The sequence below is a fragment of the Brachionichthys hirsutus genome, chromosome 7, assembly GCF_040956055.1.
Source record: "Brachionichthys hirsutus isolate HB-005 chromosome 7, CSIRO-AGI_Bhir_v1, whole genome shotgun sequence".
In the NCBI taxonomy this organism is placed as follows: domain Eukaryota; kingdom Metazoa; phylum Chordata; class Actinopteri; order Lophiiformes; family Brachionichthyidae; genus Brachionichthys; species Brachionichthys hirsutus.
Window position 1 is genome coordinate 2144359 of NC_090903.1, and position 18765 is coordinate 2163123.

General features: G+C 49.8%; 1 protein-coding gene across 2 annotated transcripts; it reads right to left on the bottom strand.

The window, feature by feature from the left end:
- Positions 1-1352: 1352 nt before the first annotated feature.
- On the bottom strand, positions 1353-12785 carry sf1 (splicing factor 1). Of its 2 annotated transcripts, none has more exons than XM_068741059.1 (12): positions 12427-12785; positions 11783-11914; positions 10480-10555; positions 7996-8148; positions 6894-6983; positions 6102-6285; positions 5878-5993; positions 4090-4197; positions 3814-4006; positions 3345-3558; positions 2986-3150; positions 1353-2086 (listed from the first exon to the last, which is right to left on the bottom strand). In XM_068741059.1, the coding sequence occupies exons 1-12, from the start codon at positions 12683-12685 to the stop codon at positions 1761-1763; spliced, it is 2016 nt and encodes a 671-aa protein (XP_068597160.1). In that variant the 5' UTR covers positions 12686-12785; the 3' UTR covers positions 1353-1760. The 2 variants fall into 2 exon arrangements, with proteins under 2 accessions (XP_068597160.1, XP_068597159.1); XM_068741058.1 differs by having other exon boundaries at positions 3345-3561.
- Positions 12786-18765: the final 5980 nt, after the last annotated feature.

Below are 18765 nucleotides of genomic sequence, written 5' to 3' on the forward strand. Positions count from 1 at the left end.
ACAGGGCCCCCGACACACTGCATACGCATGTTAAAGGGCCCCCGACACTGTATACGCATGTTACAGGGCCCCCGACACACCGTATACGCATGTTACAGGGCCCCGACACACTGTATACGCATGTTACAGGGCCCCGACACACTGTATACGCATGTTACAGGGCCCCCGACACACTGTATACGCATGTTACAGGGCCCTGACACACTGGTATACGCATGTTACAGGGCCCCGACACACTGTATACGCATGTTACAGGGCCCCCGACACACTGTATACGCATGTTACAGGGCCCTGACACACTGGTATACGCATGTTGCAGGGCCCCGACACACTGTATACGCATGTTACAGGGCCCCGACACACTGTATACGCATGTTAAAGGGCCCCCGACACTGTATACGCATGTTACAGGGCCCCCGACACACTGTATACGCATGTTACAGGGCCCCCGACACACTGTATACGCATGTTACAGGGCCCTGACACACCGTATACGCATGTTACAGGGCCCCCGACACACCGTATACGCATGTTACAGGGCCCCGACACACCGTATACGCATGTTACAGGGCCCCCGACACACTGGTATACGCATGTTACAGGGCCCCCGACACACCGTATACGCATGTTACAGGGCCCCGACACACCGTATACGCATGTTACAGGGCCCCCGACACACCGTATACGCATGTTACAGGGCCCCCGACACACTGGTATACGCATGTTACAGGGCCCCCGACACACCGTATACGCATGCTACAGGGCCCCCGACACACTGGTATACGCATGTTACAGGGCCCCCGACACACTGGTATACGCATGTTACAGGGCCCCCGACACACCGTATACGCATGTTACAGGGCCCCGACACACCGTATACGCATGTTACAGGGCCCCCGACACACCGTATACGCATGTTACAGGGCCCCCGACACACTGGTATACGCATGTTACAGGGCCCCCGACACACTGGTATACGCATGCTACAGGGCCCCCGACACTGTACATGTGTGTGGATTGTTAAAGGTGCCCAATGGTCATCGGGTGTCAACGACATTCAGTGTGTGTGTGTGTGTGCGTGTGAGTGTGCACGCTGATGTGTGATGAACACACATGATCGACTTCTTCATCTTTCTCAATTGAAAGGAATGCGCCGTTGCTCAAGAGGTTGAAGACCCCGGTCGGGTGGAGTCGTCCTGCGACTAGAAGACGCGAGTCTGAATCCCGCCCCCTTGGGGACGATCTTCGTCTCCAGTCTTCTCCAGTGCGAGGCAGAGGTGACGGAACATCTGGAGGACTGTCCTGACAAACGTTCTCACATCCAAGGTTCAATCGATCAGTTTAATGCTAATCAGATTGAGATTACAGTTATTCATTAAGGCTCGAGCAACTACAAGCAACGAAACGGGTACTGACAAACAAAGATAAAGATCAATAATCGGACGATCGCAGCGTCGAATCCTCCACTTCAGCGGGACACGCCGTACAACGCGCCAGAAACATTCATCCGACGGGCTCGTGTCTGTACATCATGCATATTAAACCCAACAATGGTTCAACACCAGGGCTCAGTGGAGCGCTTCAGGTTGCCGTGACGACTGAGCAGAAACCTGCGACCAGATATTTGAGCACTTTATTCTGAAGGAGCCGCAGAATAACACAACGCTAAAAACGTGGGAAGTACACGACCGCGTTTCATCCTGCAATAAAAAGTAAAGCGCCCAGGACACGTTTCTCCGCCGCAGAGGATTATTCTACTGTCAATTCTGAGGGGGGGGCGGCGGGGGGGCAGGGGGCATGCCGAAGTGAGCCATGCCCGGGACCCCCATCCCCATCATCGTCACGTAGTTGGAAGGGTCCATGGGCGGCGGCGGGGGCGGGGGCGCGTACATCATGGCAGCTGAGCCCGGAGGCGGTGGAGGGGGGGGAGGAGGGGCGCCCGGAGGCAACGGGGGCTGGACGCCAGGCGGAGGCGGAACCATGGAAGGGGCGCCCATGGGTGGTGGGGGCTGGGCTCCCGGAGCTGCAGGCTGCTGAGGCCATGGGGGGAGGGCACTGGTGCCGGGACTGGACGTGGACGTGGTATCTGCAGGGGGGGGGGGGGGGGGCAGAGGTTAACTACAGTCATCAAAGCTACATCACTCAGTAGTAGTAAAACACAAGTATTACTGCATAGCATAAATGTATCAGTAGTAGTAAAACACAAGTATTACTGCATAGCATAAATGTATCAGTAGTAGTAAAACACAAGTATTACTGTATAGCATAAATGTATCAGTAGTAGTAAAACACAAGTATTACTGCATAGCATAAATGTATCAGTAGTAGTAAAACACAAGTATTACTGCATAGCATAAACGTATCAGTAGTGGTAAAACAAGTATTACTGCATAGCATAAAAGTATCAGTAGTAAAACACAAGTATTACTGTATAGCATAAAAGTATCAGTAGTAGTAAAACACAAGTATTACTGCATAGCATAAAAGTAATAGTAGTAGTAAAACACAAGTATTACTGCATAGCATAAATGTATCAGTAGTAGTAAAACACAAGTATTACTGCATAGCATAAATGTATCAGTAGTAGTAAAACACAAGTATTACTGCATATCATAAAAGTATCAGTAGTAGTAAAACACAAGTATTACTGCATAGCATAAACGTATCAGTAGTGGTAAAACAAGTATTACTGCATAGCATAAAAGTGTCAGTAGTAGTAAAACACAAGTATTACTGCATAGCATATTACTGGAAATATTCTGACATGTGACAGCCTAAAGAGTGGATTTAGCGTCATTAATCCCACAGGTAAATATATATATATATATATATATATACACACAGGTGAAAAGCACAGAGTATCAAAAAACAATTAGCGAAATATAAACATAGGATATCCAGCGACTACATAAGCGTGTAGCATATACAGCAGATATACTTTGTATCCCACCAACCCCATGGGGGAGATTCCTGCGAGTGACTTACTCTGTTGCCATGGCAGCGGTGTACTGGTCGTCATGCTGCTGGTTGGAGGTGGAGGCGGAGCCTGCTGTTGCCACGGTGGCAGAGGTCCAGAAGGTGGAGGAGGTGGCTGGTTGCTGGGTGGAGGTGGAGGAGGCGGCATCATGGCCATTGGAGGGGGAAGCAGACCTAGACAGAACAAAGAGCGTCCGGCGACGCTCCAGGATAATTATTCCACTTTTCAGGTCTCAATCGGGAATGACACACTTATTCCAGACGTTCTTTTTCAATCTCGGGCAGATTATATATAGTTATAACCGATGTGAAACAGGAGACGATCGATCGATGCAACGTAACGTAGCCACGGTACGACTGGCTCTCACCCATGGGGTGTCCATGAGGTCCTGGTCCCTGGCCCATAGGAGGTGGGGGCGGCTGCATCCAAGGGGGGGGTATGCCATTAGGGTTGTGGGGCATCGGGTGGCCCCCCATGGCGGGCATGGGGGGAGGGAAGCTATGCGGTCCTCCGGGGCCACCGTGCCCTCCGTGGTAGTGCCTGCTCTCAGACGGACCGGAGCTCATCCATGGGGGCCGGCTCTGCTGCACACAAACCGGCCCTTTAAAGATTAGCTCCAGACGCTAATCAATGCTAATCTAAACAACCTCCAACATGCGTTCAAAGCAAGGGACGATTCCATATGTAATTCCTTAAAAAACAGGCCTACCAGACGTCAGCACTACTGAGTGATTACACTGGTTTTACTGCTGCTAATACACGTCTGTGTACCCACTCCTGCTGCTGCTGGTTTTGTGAGCCGTTAGCAGCTATTTGGACACCACTGTCCGACTCACCGGGGGTGGCTGGTTGCCGTGTCCCGAGGACCGCGGCGCTCCTCCCTGGGAACCGGAGTGACCCCCACCGGAGCTGGGGACTGGAGCCTCCCCCAGCTCAGCCATGAGGGAGAGATACTCCTTATCCATCCGAGCCTTGTCCTGGGCAGACTGGGGAGGCTCGCCGCCTGTTGCTCTGTGGGCAGCAAATGAACTACGGAGAGACAAACAGAAACATCTTTACGATTACTATTCGACAGCGAGTGAAGGCCGGTGAGCCGGCCCGGCGATCCTCACCTGGTGTACTTGCAGTCCGACGAGATGTGGCCCGCGCCGCCACATTTGGTGCAGAGGGTGGTGTTTGTTATGCTGCGGGGCTCGGTATTCTGCCAAGGACGGAGGATCCTGCAGAGACACAACCGTGTATTCTTGTTTTAGGCTGAATACGTCTTTGTAGTAGAAATACTTTGTTACTACGGTTTTTATTTTATTCAGATCTTAGATAAGCTATTGTGTGCAAGATCACCTTATATGGAATCACCTCACTTTCCATCTTAGTCATTGTTTCCACACCCTGACTCAAGAAACACAAAGTCGAAGACACTAACACAGTAGTCCCTCGATATAATGCGGTTCATCTTCCGCGACGTCGCAGAGTTTTTTAATGCAACTTTTCAGATTTTCTTTTTGCACTTGAACGCGCCTTGAAACGGCGCAAGGACGAAGAGGCGCGGTCGGAGGAACTGTGAAATACGCCCGAGTTGCTATTAATAACTTCTTATGTGTTCAACCTCGTAGGTTGATCATTAAAATTAAATTCGTTATTTCTAAAAGCTATCATGTTTATTTGTTAAGCGTTTGTTTTATAGCGCTCTTATTCTCTGTGTAAAAAGAGGCTTTTATTTTGTAGGAGCATAAACGTCGCGTCCCTTTTGGGTTTTGTTTCTTCCTGTTGCTACATGTAGCCGCTGCCGTTCCGCTGTGCTAAGCTATCCAATAAAGCAGCATGAGAGGCTAAAGACAGCACGAGTAGAATATTTGTTCTTCTGCACTCCAAGCGGCTCTTTCCTCGACCTGCACGCCTTAACATTATTAACAGGAAAACGTTTACTGTACGTACTATATATTTATATTCCTCAAACAAATGTTTAGTTCTGAAAAGGTTTTGATCTTTGGTTTCATTCTATAATACTGAAACAATCTATTTAGATTAATTCCTGCCTGTTAAACGTGTATAAAGTGTGTGGTGAGGGGTTTTACAGCCTTTAAACATTTATGTACATGTATAATAACAAAAAAAAATAAAGATCACTACATTGCGGATTTCTGGTTATTTTTAGAACGTAAACCCCGCGGAAAAAGAGGGACGACTGTACAGCGAAATTGGGTCTGTACCATATAATATGGTGGGGGGGGGTCCTATTCACCAACTCGTGTAACTCGGCGCTCTCTTCATGTCCGTGGACGAGTGTCTCCAGATATGTTTCGTTTTGCGGCATCGATGACAATGTGGGAAACTTAAAAAACGTATTTTTTAGAACTATTAAGTCAGGCGGGCCCAAACTGGTCCAGGAAGGGCCGAGACGCTGCAGGCGTTCCTCCCAGCCGGTTACTCAACAGGTGATTCTAATGATCAACACCTCCTTATTGGTGAGCTCAGCTGCTGGAGAGACGGTCGGAAAGGAGACCTGGAGTGTCTCGGCCCTCCGGGGAACACTTTGGGCACCCCTGCACCTGATTATAAGATGACGCGAAGAGGCTAAATGTATTGGCTGTATTTTTAGCCCACAAAAATCCATAAATTAGCATGGCTCAAAACGTAGGGGGAAAGCATGGTTTCATTTGGTGAATAAATCTGTGTCCTGTTCCATTTAGTCCCGTCGGAAGAAAAACTCTCCAATTTACAGGCGGAAATTAGCATCTCAGCTACAACCTCTTACAATGCAACTTTCCTATGCGGTCAACATTAAACTATAATAAATTATTACAAACCCTAAAACGCACCTCCCCTAAACGTCTATCTTCCTGTGCGCCTACAGGCATCTATTATTTAATTATCAACAGAGAGCTGTGAATAAAGCCGACCTGTTGTCGTCCTCCCTCAGCGTGCCGTTAAGCCTCGCCAGCTCCCTCAGCTGCATCTTCCGCAGGTCGTTCTGGTCCTCGGGCGTCTCGATGCCTTGCTTCAGAATGTTGCGAATCTGCAGACCCACGTTTGTCACCATCCAGCCCCAAAAGCACATCAAACACCCAGAGCAGTGTGCGATTCAGGGCTAGCAGAGCTGATCGGTGGTTCAGGGAGAGCGTACCTGCTCCACGGCCTTCTTCACGTTCTCCATTGTGTTGGCGGTTACAAGCGCATGAAGAGGCTCGTCTTCACCTGGCAGCATCTGTCCATCCTTTCGACCCACCTTCCCCTCTTTCACAGAACCTTTGCCCCGGATCATGATCTTGGCGCAGCACTCCTTCTCAATGTTCTTCAGCGTGTTTCCACTTTAAAACCAGAAGGAGACATCGTGAGAACCCCGCTCAATCTGCGACTGGTATAAAACAACATTCAGTCAACCCTTCTCAGACGGTCACAACGTCCTTCTGGTGTCACACAAAACAGAACATCTGGAGATCATCTGGTGCTTCTACTCGCATGAGGAGCCACGACTGATTCAGTCCATGGTCTCCAACGCGTTCCCTTTGAGGTGGGGGGGCTTCCTGCAGCATTCATTACAGATCATCCATGTATTCTACCGTCTCCCTCTTGAACTGCCACTTTATCATGGTGGGGGAGTTTGAGTGGCCAAAGGAGTCAAAGGTCACCAATGGTAAACAGGTCCTAGCTGACAAGCAAGAGTTAAAGCAGTTCAAAAACCCAGATGTGTACAACATAATCACGGACAGTGACAGCCGGGCCTCTGCCTCCGGGGTCCTCGTGGGTCACTTATAGCCATAACGAACACCCGCTCCTGGAAGAGGTCCAGGAGGTGCCTGGGGAGACGCAAGTCTAGATATCCCACCTCAAAACGGATGGATGGATATCCTGTTGTGAAACGTCAGCTACTGCGGCTTTCAAACATGCAGTCGTGGTACCGTCTGGCCCAACTTACCGTGGTCCAATTAGCAGACCAACAAAGTTGATTTCAGGGTATTCATCTTGGGGGATCATGACTTTATCATTGACCCTGGTGGCTGGAGGCCTGCAAAAAAACAAGCACATGACAAGCCGTCAGGAACCACAAAGTCCTGACATAAAAAACAAAACAATCATCAGCAAACCAAAACGATCTTAAAATATAGCGCAGAGTCGCGGCTCTACTCAACTCATTATGCTAGAACCTGGAGAGCATAAACAGCAGTGGCATCGTCCAGACCAGTGGTCTGGACCACGTGTCTAACTCGTGGCCCCCCACGTCCTTTCCTGTGGCCCCCGAGAGCCGGGGTCAGACATTTGTTTGTTTTTGTAATATGCTGCATCAGTTACGTGCTCTGAGCTGCTCGCAGTTGGCTGTTCAGCATTTCTGCTTCTCCCAACTCTGAGAAGAGTTTTGAACATAGTTAACGTCGTAACTTGTGTTGGATGATATTTTTCTTTATCATTTAATATTATTTACTTGGATAACTTTGATTGTTGATCAATGGATTAATGTTATAATAACTAGAGCACTCAGAGCGCAGACCTCTGCTGAGCAGATCTGGATCAGCACCAGAAGGTTCTAGATTGTTCTTGGTGTCTTTATACACCAACCATGAAAAGTCAAAGTGAATCAGAGTTGATGTGTATTTTTAGCTAGTTTTTGAATCCATAAATGGAGTTTTAATGTTAAAATCAAGTATTTTTTTACTGACTCCATTGTCGACCCTATCCAGATAAGATAGAGCCCCCCACCCTACATGCCTGTGTAAAATTCAATAAACATCGAACAATAATCAACCGAGATATTGAGGAACAAATTTAGACGCTCCATTGACTGCAATGTTTCATGTGGCAAGATCGCACAAAGGAAAATTCCTCCTTCCTGAATCCTTTCACTGACAATGGCGAACAAATTAATTCTGATCCTGAAAGACGACTGGTTCACTAGCCACGCTAACACCGCTAAGCTAGCCGAGGGAACTCCCAAAAGCCTCGCAGTGAATAAGGGACGTGCATGGTCACACCTGCGCCCCCGCAACGCAACGATTTACACTACGACAATGAACAAATCATACTTGTAGTCTGCAGGAGGCTTGAAGTCGGGGTTCAGCCCAACCATCTCAGTGATGAGGGAGTGACGCTCCTCCTCAATCTTCTTCCGCGTACGATACTCGCGTGTGTTTAACCTCTTGCCCTCGCTGTTGTAGATGGGCTCTGGAGAGGGAGACCTGAGAACGGATGACAAAAGACACGACCGATATTATCCAGACCTTCCGAGAGGCGTAGCGCTGCCATCAACAATTACCAAAACTCCCTTCAGCTAAGACTCAAGGAATACAAATACACATTTTTGAGCGGAACTTTGGAATTAAGGGGCGTGACTGTCTTAAACAAACGATACATTTGGGAAATAGGTTTTGCAAATTTGGATCTACTGGACAAAAAATTTAAAAGAAACAAAAGATTCTAAAGAACTCTGTGCTGACATTTCAATGGCTAGAGTTCAATCCTTTGAGCAATTCAGAGTAAGAGGGGAGGGGGCTACCAGAACTGCACAGTGGCAATTAATCCATAAGAAAGCAAATACACGGCCATACCTAAACCTGCATACAGGATTGTTGGCCTACAACAAAGGCAAGTTAGAGGTAAGGAAAGGAAATTAAAGCAACATTTCCAACCCTAAGGTAGAAACAGTGGCTGTGAAAGCTGCTCGGTGCTGACGAGAGGTCCATACCTCCCCTTGGATGCTGCATTATGGAGGCTCTGTACTTGAGAAAGGGTTAGCGTGATGTGGGGTAATTTGGGTTAGAGAAAAGGAGTTATGATTAGAGATCAACCTTTTCCTATGCTCTCCCTTCAGAGAGCCTGATTGGTGTCCATGTGATGTGAAGAGTGGGGGGGAAAAAGTGGCTTTTTTTTCTTATATACTTCAAACTTCCATCGGTGACAACCTGAAAATCACCCAGTCGGTTGTTACATTGGATAGGGAGGTACTTATATAAATGTCTGCTTATGAAGAGAAACTATAAACATACAGATGAAAGGGACTCTATCTTGTAAAGGTTAACTTCACCCCCTCTCGGGAGCAGATCCTGATAAAAACTATGCTACAAGCTGGCCATCGCTTTTTCAGAACACATACATTCCACAGGGGAACCTGGACACGCCCCTTACCTCTTGGGTTGAAATGATTAAAGCCACCTTGTAAGGAAAACCAGAAAACACCAGCATCAAGCAATTCTTGAAATTCAAAAGCTATTCATCATTGGTATGTTATGACGCAGGCTACACATGCCATGAGCACAGTCATCCCTGTTCAAATATTCAGATAATATCCATGAAGTAAAAACGTTAGGCATGGACATATCAATTGTTGGGAGTTGTGGGAATCTTCTCTCACCATGTACTTTCCCAAAAGAGCCAATTTATCTGAACTATTTAATGTGGTAGTTAATTTATTTAAAAAATCCCGCTTCAGAGAAAGGTCTTGTGCATCATATCTCTACTCATATTCACACAGAACACTATATATATATATACATAGATATCAGAGACAGAATAAGCAGTGGGTGGAAAACCCGTGGGGCACAGATACTAGCAAACTAATTGTCAAGTATCTCTTGACATCAAGTGAAAACATAGAAAAATAGAAATGTTCAAGGTTAATTCAAATCTAAACTCATCTTGTTCTGCCCTGCAAACAATGCATTGCCCACTGGGAACGCCCACTCATACCCCTACCCTGGAAACGCCCACTCATACCCCTACCCTGGGAACGCCCACTCATACCCCTACCCTGGAAACGCCCACCCATACCCCTACCCTGGGAACGCCCACTCATACCCCTACCCTGGAAACGCCCACCCATACCCCTACCCTGGGAACACCCACCCATACCCCTACCCTGGGAACGCCCACCCATACCCCTACCCTGGGAACGCCCACGCATACCCCTACCCTGGAAACGCCCACGCATACCCCTACCCTGGAAACGCCCACGCATACCCCTACCCTGGAAACGCCCACTCATACCCGTACCCTCGGAACACCCACGCATACCCCTACCCTGGAAACGCCCACCCATACCCCCACCCTGGGAACGCCCACTCACACCCCTACCCTGGAAACGCTTATCTATTTTCAGTTAAACTATTTGCTTTACCCAAGATTGAAACAAGTTATTTACTAGATTCTATATATAAAGTAAAGATAAATCAAGAACTCTCTTAAGTTTCATTTACGTTACCCAACTGCATTCTAAACAGTATTAATTTAAAAACAGTAGATAAACGTAAATTTAAGGAATATACCAATGCAAAACAAGCTAGTAGACGCAAATAATATACCTGCACAGTCTTCTCCAGCTTTTATAATAAACTGAAGCGTCTAATTCTGCTCGACCACTAATCTTTAACAAAGTGAAAACATTTGGAACAGCATAGCTAATACTACGTAGCAATCAGCTATTTGGGCTAGCCACATATGCTCAACATGTGTCTCCCAGAAAGTCAAGAAGGTAGAGAAAATGTTACTGTTCATGGGTTTATTCTTTTTCCAACCTGTCCTCAGGGTTTACAGGGATTCCCAGGTCTCCTGTACGCAGTTTACGAGTCAGGTCTTCAATCTGCAGTTGGACTGGAAGAATTCAGGTTAGGAAAGAAAAACAAGGACGGAGAGAAATATGGTTACCACAGCAACATCAAGGAGACAATACTCTGCACATCAGAGCACTGTCTCAAACACTACCGAGGTAAAGACAAGGTGAGTCTGTTAAAGGGACATCGGGTGAGATTCTAAAGCATGAAAGCGCTTTACCATTTCTGAGCACATCAGGAAAACACATGACCCTGTACGTTCTAGGTGCCGTTCAGATGACCAAAACAGGACTAACAGATATTAAATATGGCAACATGTGAATGTCTGGACCAGGTTTCAAACCCTTCCATGAAGTCACAGCTTTGCAGCATGTTGTGTTAAATATGTCTAACGACACATCAAGTCTCCGAAGACATGTCACTAACTGGTCCATCTGTTTCAATACCGAAAATATGTACCAGTCACTCTGCAGAATGTCGGGCTGTATACGTATGAGAGAATGAGAAAATAAACCAGTCATTCCATGCACAATGATAGTTAGAATGAAATACCCCAACCAGCCATTCACAGGTCACAGGTCACAGGTCACAGGTCACTGAGTCATTAATACAGGCCTTGTGAAGTGGGACAGAGCAATTTCCTTTAAAGACATGTCCCTTCCATTACTTTAGGGGAACTACGGAATGCAACGAGGGGGGGGGGGGGGGGGGGGACTCAAATGGCTGTTCACGTAACAAAGAGCCATTATCAACGAGGACTCGCCATCAGCCATATTGCGAACCATTAAATGACCCGGCTGATCAATTTAGGTGCACATTTGTGTAATCAATTTGCCAATGAAGCAGCATATCTTAAGAACATTCAAAACAATGAAGGCAGACTCGATCATATCTAACCATTAGGAGCACCGCCTCCTGCAAATGGGGGTGGAGGTTAAGAATACATCAAGCCCTTCTTAATAATGGCTGTTCATTAGGATGCAAAATAGAGTCCAGAGAAATGACTCAAGACTTTGTTATAATCAGACATATTCATCACCACCTCAGAATAAATGCTTCGTCTCAACAGTTGGAGCAAAGTTAAGTGCTCTCCATTTTGTCCAACTCTGTAACATTAATGTGGATTAAAATGTTTTGTGGCACATTCAGAGCTCCAGCTGTTGAAAATTAGGCAGAACATCAGTCGGACTTCATTCCTAGCAAACAACAAGGAACCCAACCGAGGAGACATGACAGCGGCCCCGGCCCCCTGGTGGAATAAGCCTACCTATATAGGCTCTCTCCTGGTCCCGGCTGAGTCCGGGGGGGATCACGGTGGGCATGCCCGGGATGACCGTCTTCTGATCGGGCGTCTCGCTGCTCCAGCGACTCTTCTTCCTTTGCTTCTTCTGACTAAAATCTACAAAGACATCCACGTTAGCGCGGATCCCCCCAAACTGCTGCCACGGCGCCACGACGCGGGGCTGCCCGCCCATTCATGACGTCAAGTAAACCATTTGAGTGTTTATCTAGGCCTATGTGCACGTACAATTGTGCGCGTTTGGCATATATTAATAAAGTAGTTATTATGACTGTTTTAACAGACTCCATTGCCCCCAGACGCATCCGACTACGCCTTCTGTGCGTGCGTGTGCGCCCGTAGTTTAGTACCACGCACGCGAGCTGTGGATGGAATTCACGTAACCTTTACGTCAACTTCAGCATCGTTCAAAGACTTCAAAGCATTATATGTGTCGAAGCTTTAGCAATGGGGTTGGACATGAGCCAGAATGAAACTATAACTAACGTCGAGCCGAGCTTAGCCTCAGAACCGCGAACGAGGCCGGCTCCGGCTAGCACCACGCTTAGCTATGCTAGCTATGCTAGCTTACAGTCCCGCCGCATGAAACGCGTAGGCCCCCCGCGGCCTACCTGCTTTGGCGAGGCTCCCCCCGGCGACCGGCTGTGGTGGAACCGGCGACGAGAAGCTCGCCCCCGGACTGAACTGATGCGACGGGAAAGAAACGTTCGGGATCGCGGGCTGGAACGCTGGAAGCGAAGGGAAGGCCGCCTGCGGCCCAGGGGGCTGCATCAAGCCATTCCCCGCGCCAGGCCCGGCGTCGAACCCCCGCTTAGCGCCGATGCTAGGGTGCAGCTTCCCCAGGGGAGTCGCGTTCGCTCCCGTGGCCATTTCTCGGTGTTCTCGCGGCTTATTCACCGGCAGGCGCCAGACAATGGAGGCAGGAAGCCCTAAACGAGGTAAATATCGAATATGTGTTGTCTAAAAATAAATCCACTCCGGACGACTTTAGTCAAAATGGCGCCCAGTGGGAAACCACAAATGACGAGGAGAAGGTGGGACGATCTGTCGTCGTATAACGCAATCCTATTGGTCGAGCCCAGCCCCTCCCACAGGCCGTGCTCTATTGGTAGATACCTTTTGTTTGCCTTTCTTTTCTGCAAACTGATTGGACATCAATTCCGTGTGGGATCCAGGACACACGCACGCACACGCACACGCACACGCACACACACACACACACACACACACTAGTTATGGTGTCCATCTGTTTTTCTTGGAGCTGAGACGATCGCCCCCCCCCCCCCTGCAGCAGCACACTGACCCTTCAGGAACAGGAAGTGAGGCAGAGACTGTGTTGCTGTTAATCCGTTCTCCAGCCCCAGACACACTTGTCTAAAACCTTTTTTATGGGTTTATCTGTGGTGAACGTATAGAAAGGTATTAAAAATAACTTTGATTATTGAAAGCACAGTACAGTTCAACTCAATTCAACTCAATTCAATTCAGTTTTATTTCTATAGCTCCAGATCACAACAGGAAGTCATCTCAAGGCACTTTACAGGAGTAGCAGGGAAAGACAGAACCCAACTTGACCCACAAGAGCAAGAACTTTGGAGACGGAGGCAAGAAAAACCTTCCCTTTAACAGGCAGAAACCTTGGACAGAACCTACGACTCATGGTGGCCGGCCATCTGTCTGACCGGCTGGGTTGAGAGAGAGAGAGAGAGAGAGAGTAAATCAATCGTGAGCTCTTTTATGTGACGAGGACCAAGAAAGTTCAGGAAACAAATTGACATTCATTTTATTGATAAGACGTTTGCACCGCGTTGGAGACAGATCGTGTCCAACTAGACAAAGCAATCCTCACTACTCGTATCTTCCTGCAGCAGAGGTGGAGCAGGCCACGCCCACAAAGGTTGAGCTAAGCGTCACGCGAGGTTTGGTCTGGTGAACAAACGTCTGGTCCTGCCCGTTCCTTTTCCCAGGCTACGCCTGTCTCCTCCCAAGTAATCGGTCTTTATTCATTTCATCATGCCAGACACAGAAGATCTAACACTATAATAAAATATATTAACTGTACAGTTTACCTTGGTTAGTGAAGGTGTGGCGGAGGAAAAGAGGAGAAGGATGAAGACTGGTCCTTTGAGCACGCTTAGGCTTCTTAGCCTTACTGCCATTTTTAACAACAACAACAAAAAGCAGAAGAAACAAGAGCAGCACAGTGGTGTCCTCGGTAGCGCTGTCCGTCCCCCCCCCCCGTGTCGATGTGGGGTCTCTCTGCGGGTCAGGCGGTTTCTTCCCACCTCCAAAAACATGCAATTTAGTTACATTTGTCACTCCAAAATTGTCCGTCGTGTGTGACTGTGTGCGTGAGTGGTCCTCTGTCTCTGTGTGGCCCCGTGATGCCCCGGCGTGGTCCTCTGTCTCTGTGTGGCCCCGTGATGCCCCGGCGTGGTCCTCTGTCTCTGTGTGGCCCCGTGAGGCCCCGGCGTGGTCCTCTGTCTCTGTGTGGCCCCGTGAGGCCCCGGCGTGGTCCTCTGTCTCTGTGTGGCCCCGTGATGCCCCGGCGTGGTCCTCTGTCTCTGTGTGGCCCCGTGATGCCCCGGCGTGGTCCTCTGTTTCTGTGTGGCCCCGTGATGCCCCGGCGTGGTCCTCTGTTTCTGTGTGGCCCCGTGATGCCCCGGCGTGGTCCTCTGTCTCTGTGTGGCCCCGTGATGCCCCGGCGTGGTCCTCTGTTTCTGTGTGGCCCCGTGATGCCCCGGCGTGGTCCTCTGTCTCTGTGTGGCCCCGTGATGCCCCGGCGTGGTCCTCTGTCTCTGTGTGGCCCCGTGATGCCCCGGCGTGGTCCTCTGTCTCTGTGTGGCCCCGTGATGCCCCGGCGTGGTCCTCTGTCTCTGTGTGGCCCCGTGATGCCCCGGCGTGGTCCTCTGTCTCTGTGTGGCCCCGTGATGCCCCGGCGTGGTCCTCTGTCTCTGTGTGGCCCCGTGATGCCCCGGCGTGGTCCTCTGTCTCTGTGTGGCCCCGTGATGCCCCGGCGTGGTCCTCTGTCTCTGTGTGGCCCCGTGATGCCCCGGCGTGGTCCTCTGTCTCTGTGTGGCCCCGTGATGCCCCGGCGTGGTCCTCTGTCTCTGTGTGGCCCCGTGATGCCCCGGCGTGGTCCTCTGTCTCTGTGTGGCCCCGTGATGCCCCGGCGTGGTCCTCTGTCTCTGTGTGGCCCCGTGATGCCCCGGCGTGGTCCTCTGTCTCTGTGTGGCCCCGTGATGCCCCGGCGTGGTCCTCTGTCTCTGCGTGGCCCCGTGATGCCCCGGCGTGGTCCTCTGTCTCTGCGTGGCCCCGTGATGCCCCGGCGTGGTCCTCTGTCTCTGTGTGGCCCCGTGATGCCCCGGCGTGGTCCTCTGTCTCTGTGTGGCCCCGTGATGCCCCGGCGTGGTCCTCTGTCTCTGTGTGGCCCCGTGATGCCCCGGCGTGGTCCTCTGTCTCTGTGTGGCCCCGTGAGGCCCCGGCGTGGTCCTCTGTCTCTGTGTGGCCCCGTGATGCCCCGGCGTGGTCCTCTGTTTCTGTGTGGCCCCGTGATGCCCCGGCGTGGTCCTCTGTCTCTGTGTGGCCCCGTGAGGCCCCGGCGTGGTCCTCTGTCTCTGTGTGGCCCCGTGATGCCCCGGCGTGGTCCTCTGTCTCTGTGTGGCCCCGTGATGCCCCGGCGTGGTCCTCTGTCTCTGTGTGGCCCCGTGATGCCCCGGCGTGGTCCTCTGTCTCTGTGTGGCCCCGTGATGCCCCGGCGTGGTCCTCTGTCTCTGTGTGGCCCCGTGATGCCCCGGCGTGGTCCTCTGTCTCTGTGTGGCCCCGGCGTGGTCCTCTGTCTCTGTGTGGCCCCGTGATGCCCCGGCGTGGTCCTCTGTCTCTGTGTGGCCCCGTGATGCCCCGGCGTGGTCCTCTGTCTCTGTGTGGCCCCGTGATGCCCCGGCGTGGTCCTCTGTCTCTGTGTGGCCCCGTGATGCCCCGGCGTGGTCCTCTGTCTCTGTGTGGCCCCGTGATGCCCCGGCGTGGTCCTCTGTCTCTGTGTGGCCCCGTGATGCCCCGGCGTGGTCCTCTGTCTCTGTGTGGCCCCGTGAGGCCCCGGCGTGGTCCTCTGTCTCTGTGTGGCCCCGTGATGCCCCGGCATGGTCCTCTGTCTCTGTGTGGCCCCGTGATGCCCCGGCGTGGTCCTCTGTCTCTGTGTGGCCCCGTGATGCCCCGCCGTGGTCCTCTGTCTCTGTGTGGCCCCGTGATGCTCCGGCGTGGTCCTCTGTCTCTGTGTGGCCCCGTGATGCCCCGGCGTGGTCCTCTGTCTCTGTGTGGCCCCGTGATGCCCCGGCGTGGTCCTCTGTCTCTGTGTGGCCCCGTGATGCCCCGGCGTGGTCCTCTGTCTCTGTGTGGCCCCGTGATGCCCCGGCGTGGTCCTCTGTCTCTGTGTGGCCCCATGATGCCCCGGCGTGGTCCTCTGTCTCTGTGTGGCCCCGTGATGCTCCGGCGTGGTCCTCTGTCTCTGTGTGGCCCCGTGATGCCCCGGCGTGGTCCTCTGTTTCTGTGTGGCCCCGGCGTGGTCCTCTGTCTCTGTGTGGCCCCGTGATGCCCTGGCGACACACTTGGGGTGTACCCCGCCACTCTCCCATAGTCAGATGGGGTCCCGATACCCTTGACCAGCAAAGAAGAGAAGCACAGCGATGAACGGTGCACAGCGTGGGGCGGACCCTAACTTCTCCTGTCTTCCCGATCCGTCCAGTCACCTGCGCCTCCTACGCTCACCTGCAGCACATCTCCCATCAGCCCCGGCATTCGTTCATCCAGTTTCTAGTGATGGTGACTGCGAGACGAAGCCTCATGAGGTATTGAACCACTCGAGCCAATCGGTTCATTTCTCGAAGCTTCGTGTGCTCACGAAACCCCCTACTGGGCAAGTGTGTAATGACAGGCAGCTGTATCTGAACCACATCTCGTGTGACGCAATGAATATTTGTGTCTGTTGGGAATGACTCAAGTACAAAACATTTCTGACCAAATCATTTCTGTACATAAAGTTTCACAGATGTGTATAATACATTTCTGAATGTTTTCTGTGAGCTTAAATTTTCCCAAAACGGAAGTATAATATGGCAGGTTGTGCAACGATGTCTGAAAATGGCATCGGCATAATCAGGAGGACGGGGGAAGTGCTGGTGTAACTTAGGTATTAATTTATTTCAGGCAATGACAAAAAGCACACAAAACAAAACAACCCGTGCCACATCGCACGAGCCACATTTAAACAATAAGTAAAATGCCAATTCAGCCTGAAAGGGAGTGGGAAGAAGAAAACTTATTTAATCCCACCCCCATTTCTCATAACATATAAACATAGTGAGCTCCTCTATTTCAAGCTCCAAATCATATCAACAACAACTATATACACTGTATGATTTCGAAAAATACAAAATTACAAAATTATATATATATATATTATTTTTTTTCCATTATGGTGTTACCACAGGTAACATGACAGTTTAAACAGTCATGCCAACATTAATAATAAACAATACCAGCAATGGTAACAAACATATACCAACAATGGTAATGGAAACAATAAATACCTTCAAGACCCTCTGTTTGAATATTGCGAGTAAACCAGCTGTCTATATACTAGCTTAAATTGATGAATACTTTGACATTGCTTGTGGTGTGTATCCAGACTGTTCCAAAGTTTAACCCCACGTACAGACAAACAAAAACCTTTGATTGTGGTTTGAACTTGAGGAAGTTTAAAAACTCCAAATCCTCTCAAATCATGAGCAGCCCTTCCAACAGTAAAAAAACGTTGCAGGTTAATGGGTAATGATTTGTTAAATGCTTTGAACAGAACTACCAGAGTGTTGTATTTCACAAGATCCATAAATTTAAGCAACTTTGACTGAAAAAATAAGTTATGAGTATGATCCCGAAATCCGACCTTGTGAATGATCCGTACTGCTCGTTTCTGTAAAACTTGGACAATGATGTACTGGACAGGGGACGTCCTGTCACCTACCCCAAACTAACCTCTAACCCTACATCATAAACTAGTATGTAGTATCCAAACTCTCCTTCAACTGACCCACATGTTGAATGGAGCCTGAGGGCTCTATAGAGCTGTCAAACCGCGTGGCTCCATCTGAACCACAGCCGGGCGGCGAGGCTTCGGACGCCATCATTTGTGGCTCCTCCCCTAAGCGAAGCACGCCTCGATACGCGCTCCCTTCATTACTCGACGCACGCTTCGAAGCGTCTCGTAACATCACTACCCGTTTCCCAGATGTCACCTGTTTCTCGCCATTTTGGATGGGCTATCCTGATTTGCCTGCTGGTTTGGACTGGTTGCCTGGTAACGAACATCAAAGCTCAGTTTCTGGATTCCCCCTCGCCTGTCGTGCTTTTGGGTTCTTACCTGCCTTGGTCTGTGACGGCTTCGTACAAAGCACAGCTGATGACCAAACGTGGGAGTTTGTGCACCTTGTTCACCGCCCGGGCTACGCCGACGGGGTCATACATTTGTAAATCTGAATTGTGATGTCAGCGAATCACCAGCGAGTCGCTCTAGGTCACAAATAGTCTTGTTTGTTTCTATCGAGTTCTTTTATCATTGAATCATATACAGTGACCCATTGGTTCCCTTTACTTTTACAGTTTCTTAGCATCGAATGAATGAATGAATATATTTATTAGATAGAATGTTAGAGTACAAGTACAGTCACACAGTAGCATGTATTACAGTACAAATAAAGTCAAACATCCTGTCTAAGAGGAGCATTTCTAAAAAGCCCTTGCGGTCTTGTTTCCGTTGAAAGTCCTTCGTACATAAATCATCCACAATTAACAATTAACAATACCAATAAAAATAAAACCAATATTCAATAACTCAATTGATGCAACGTAACATTAGAAAAACAAAAATAAAATGATTTTACACCGCCGATGCAAAC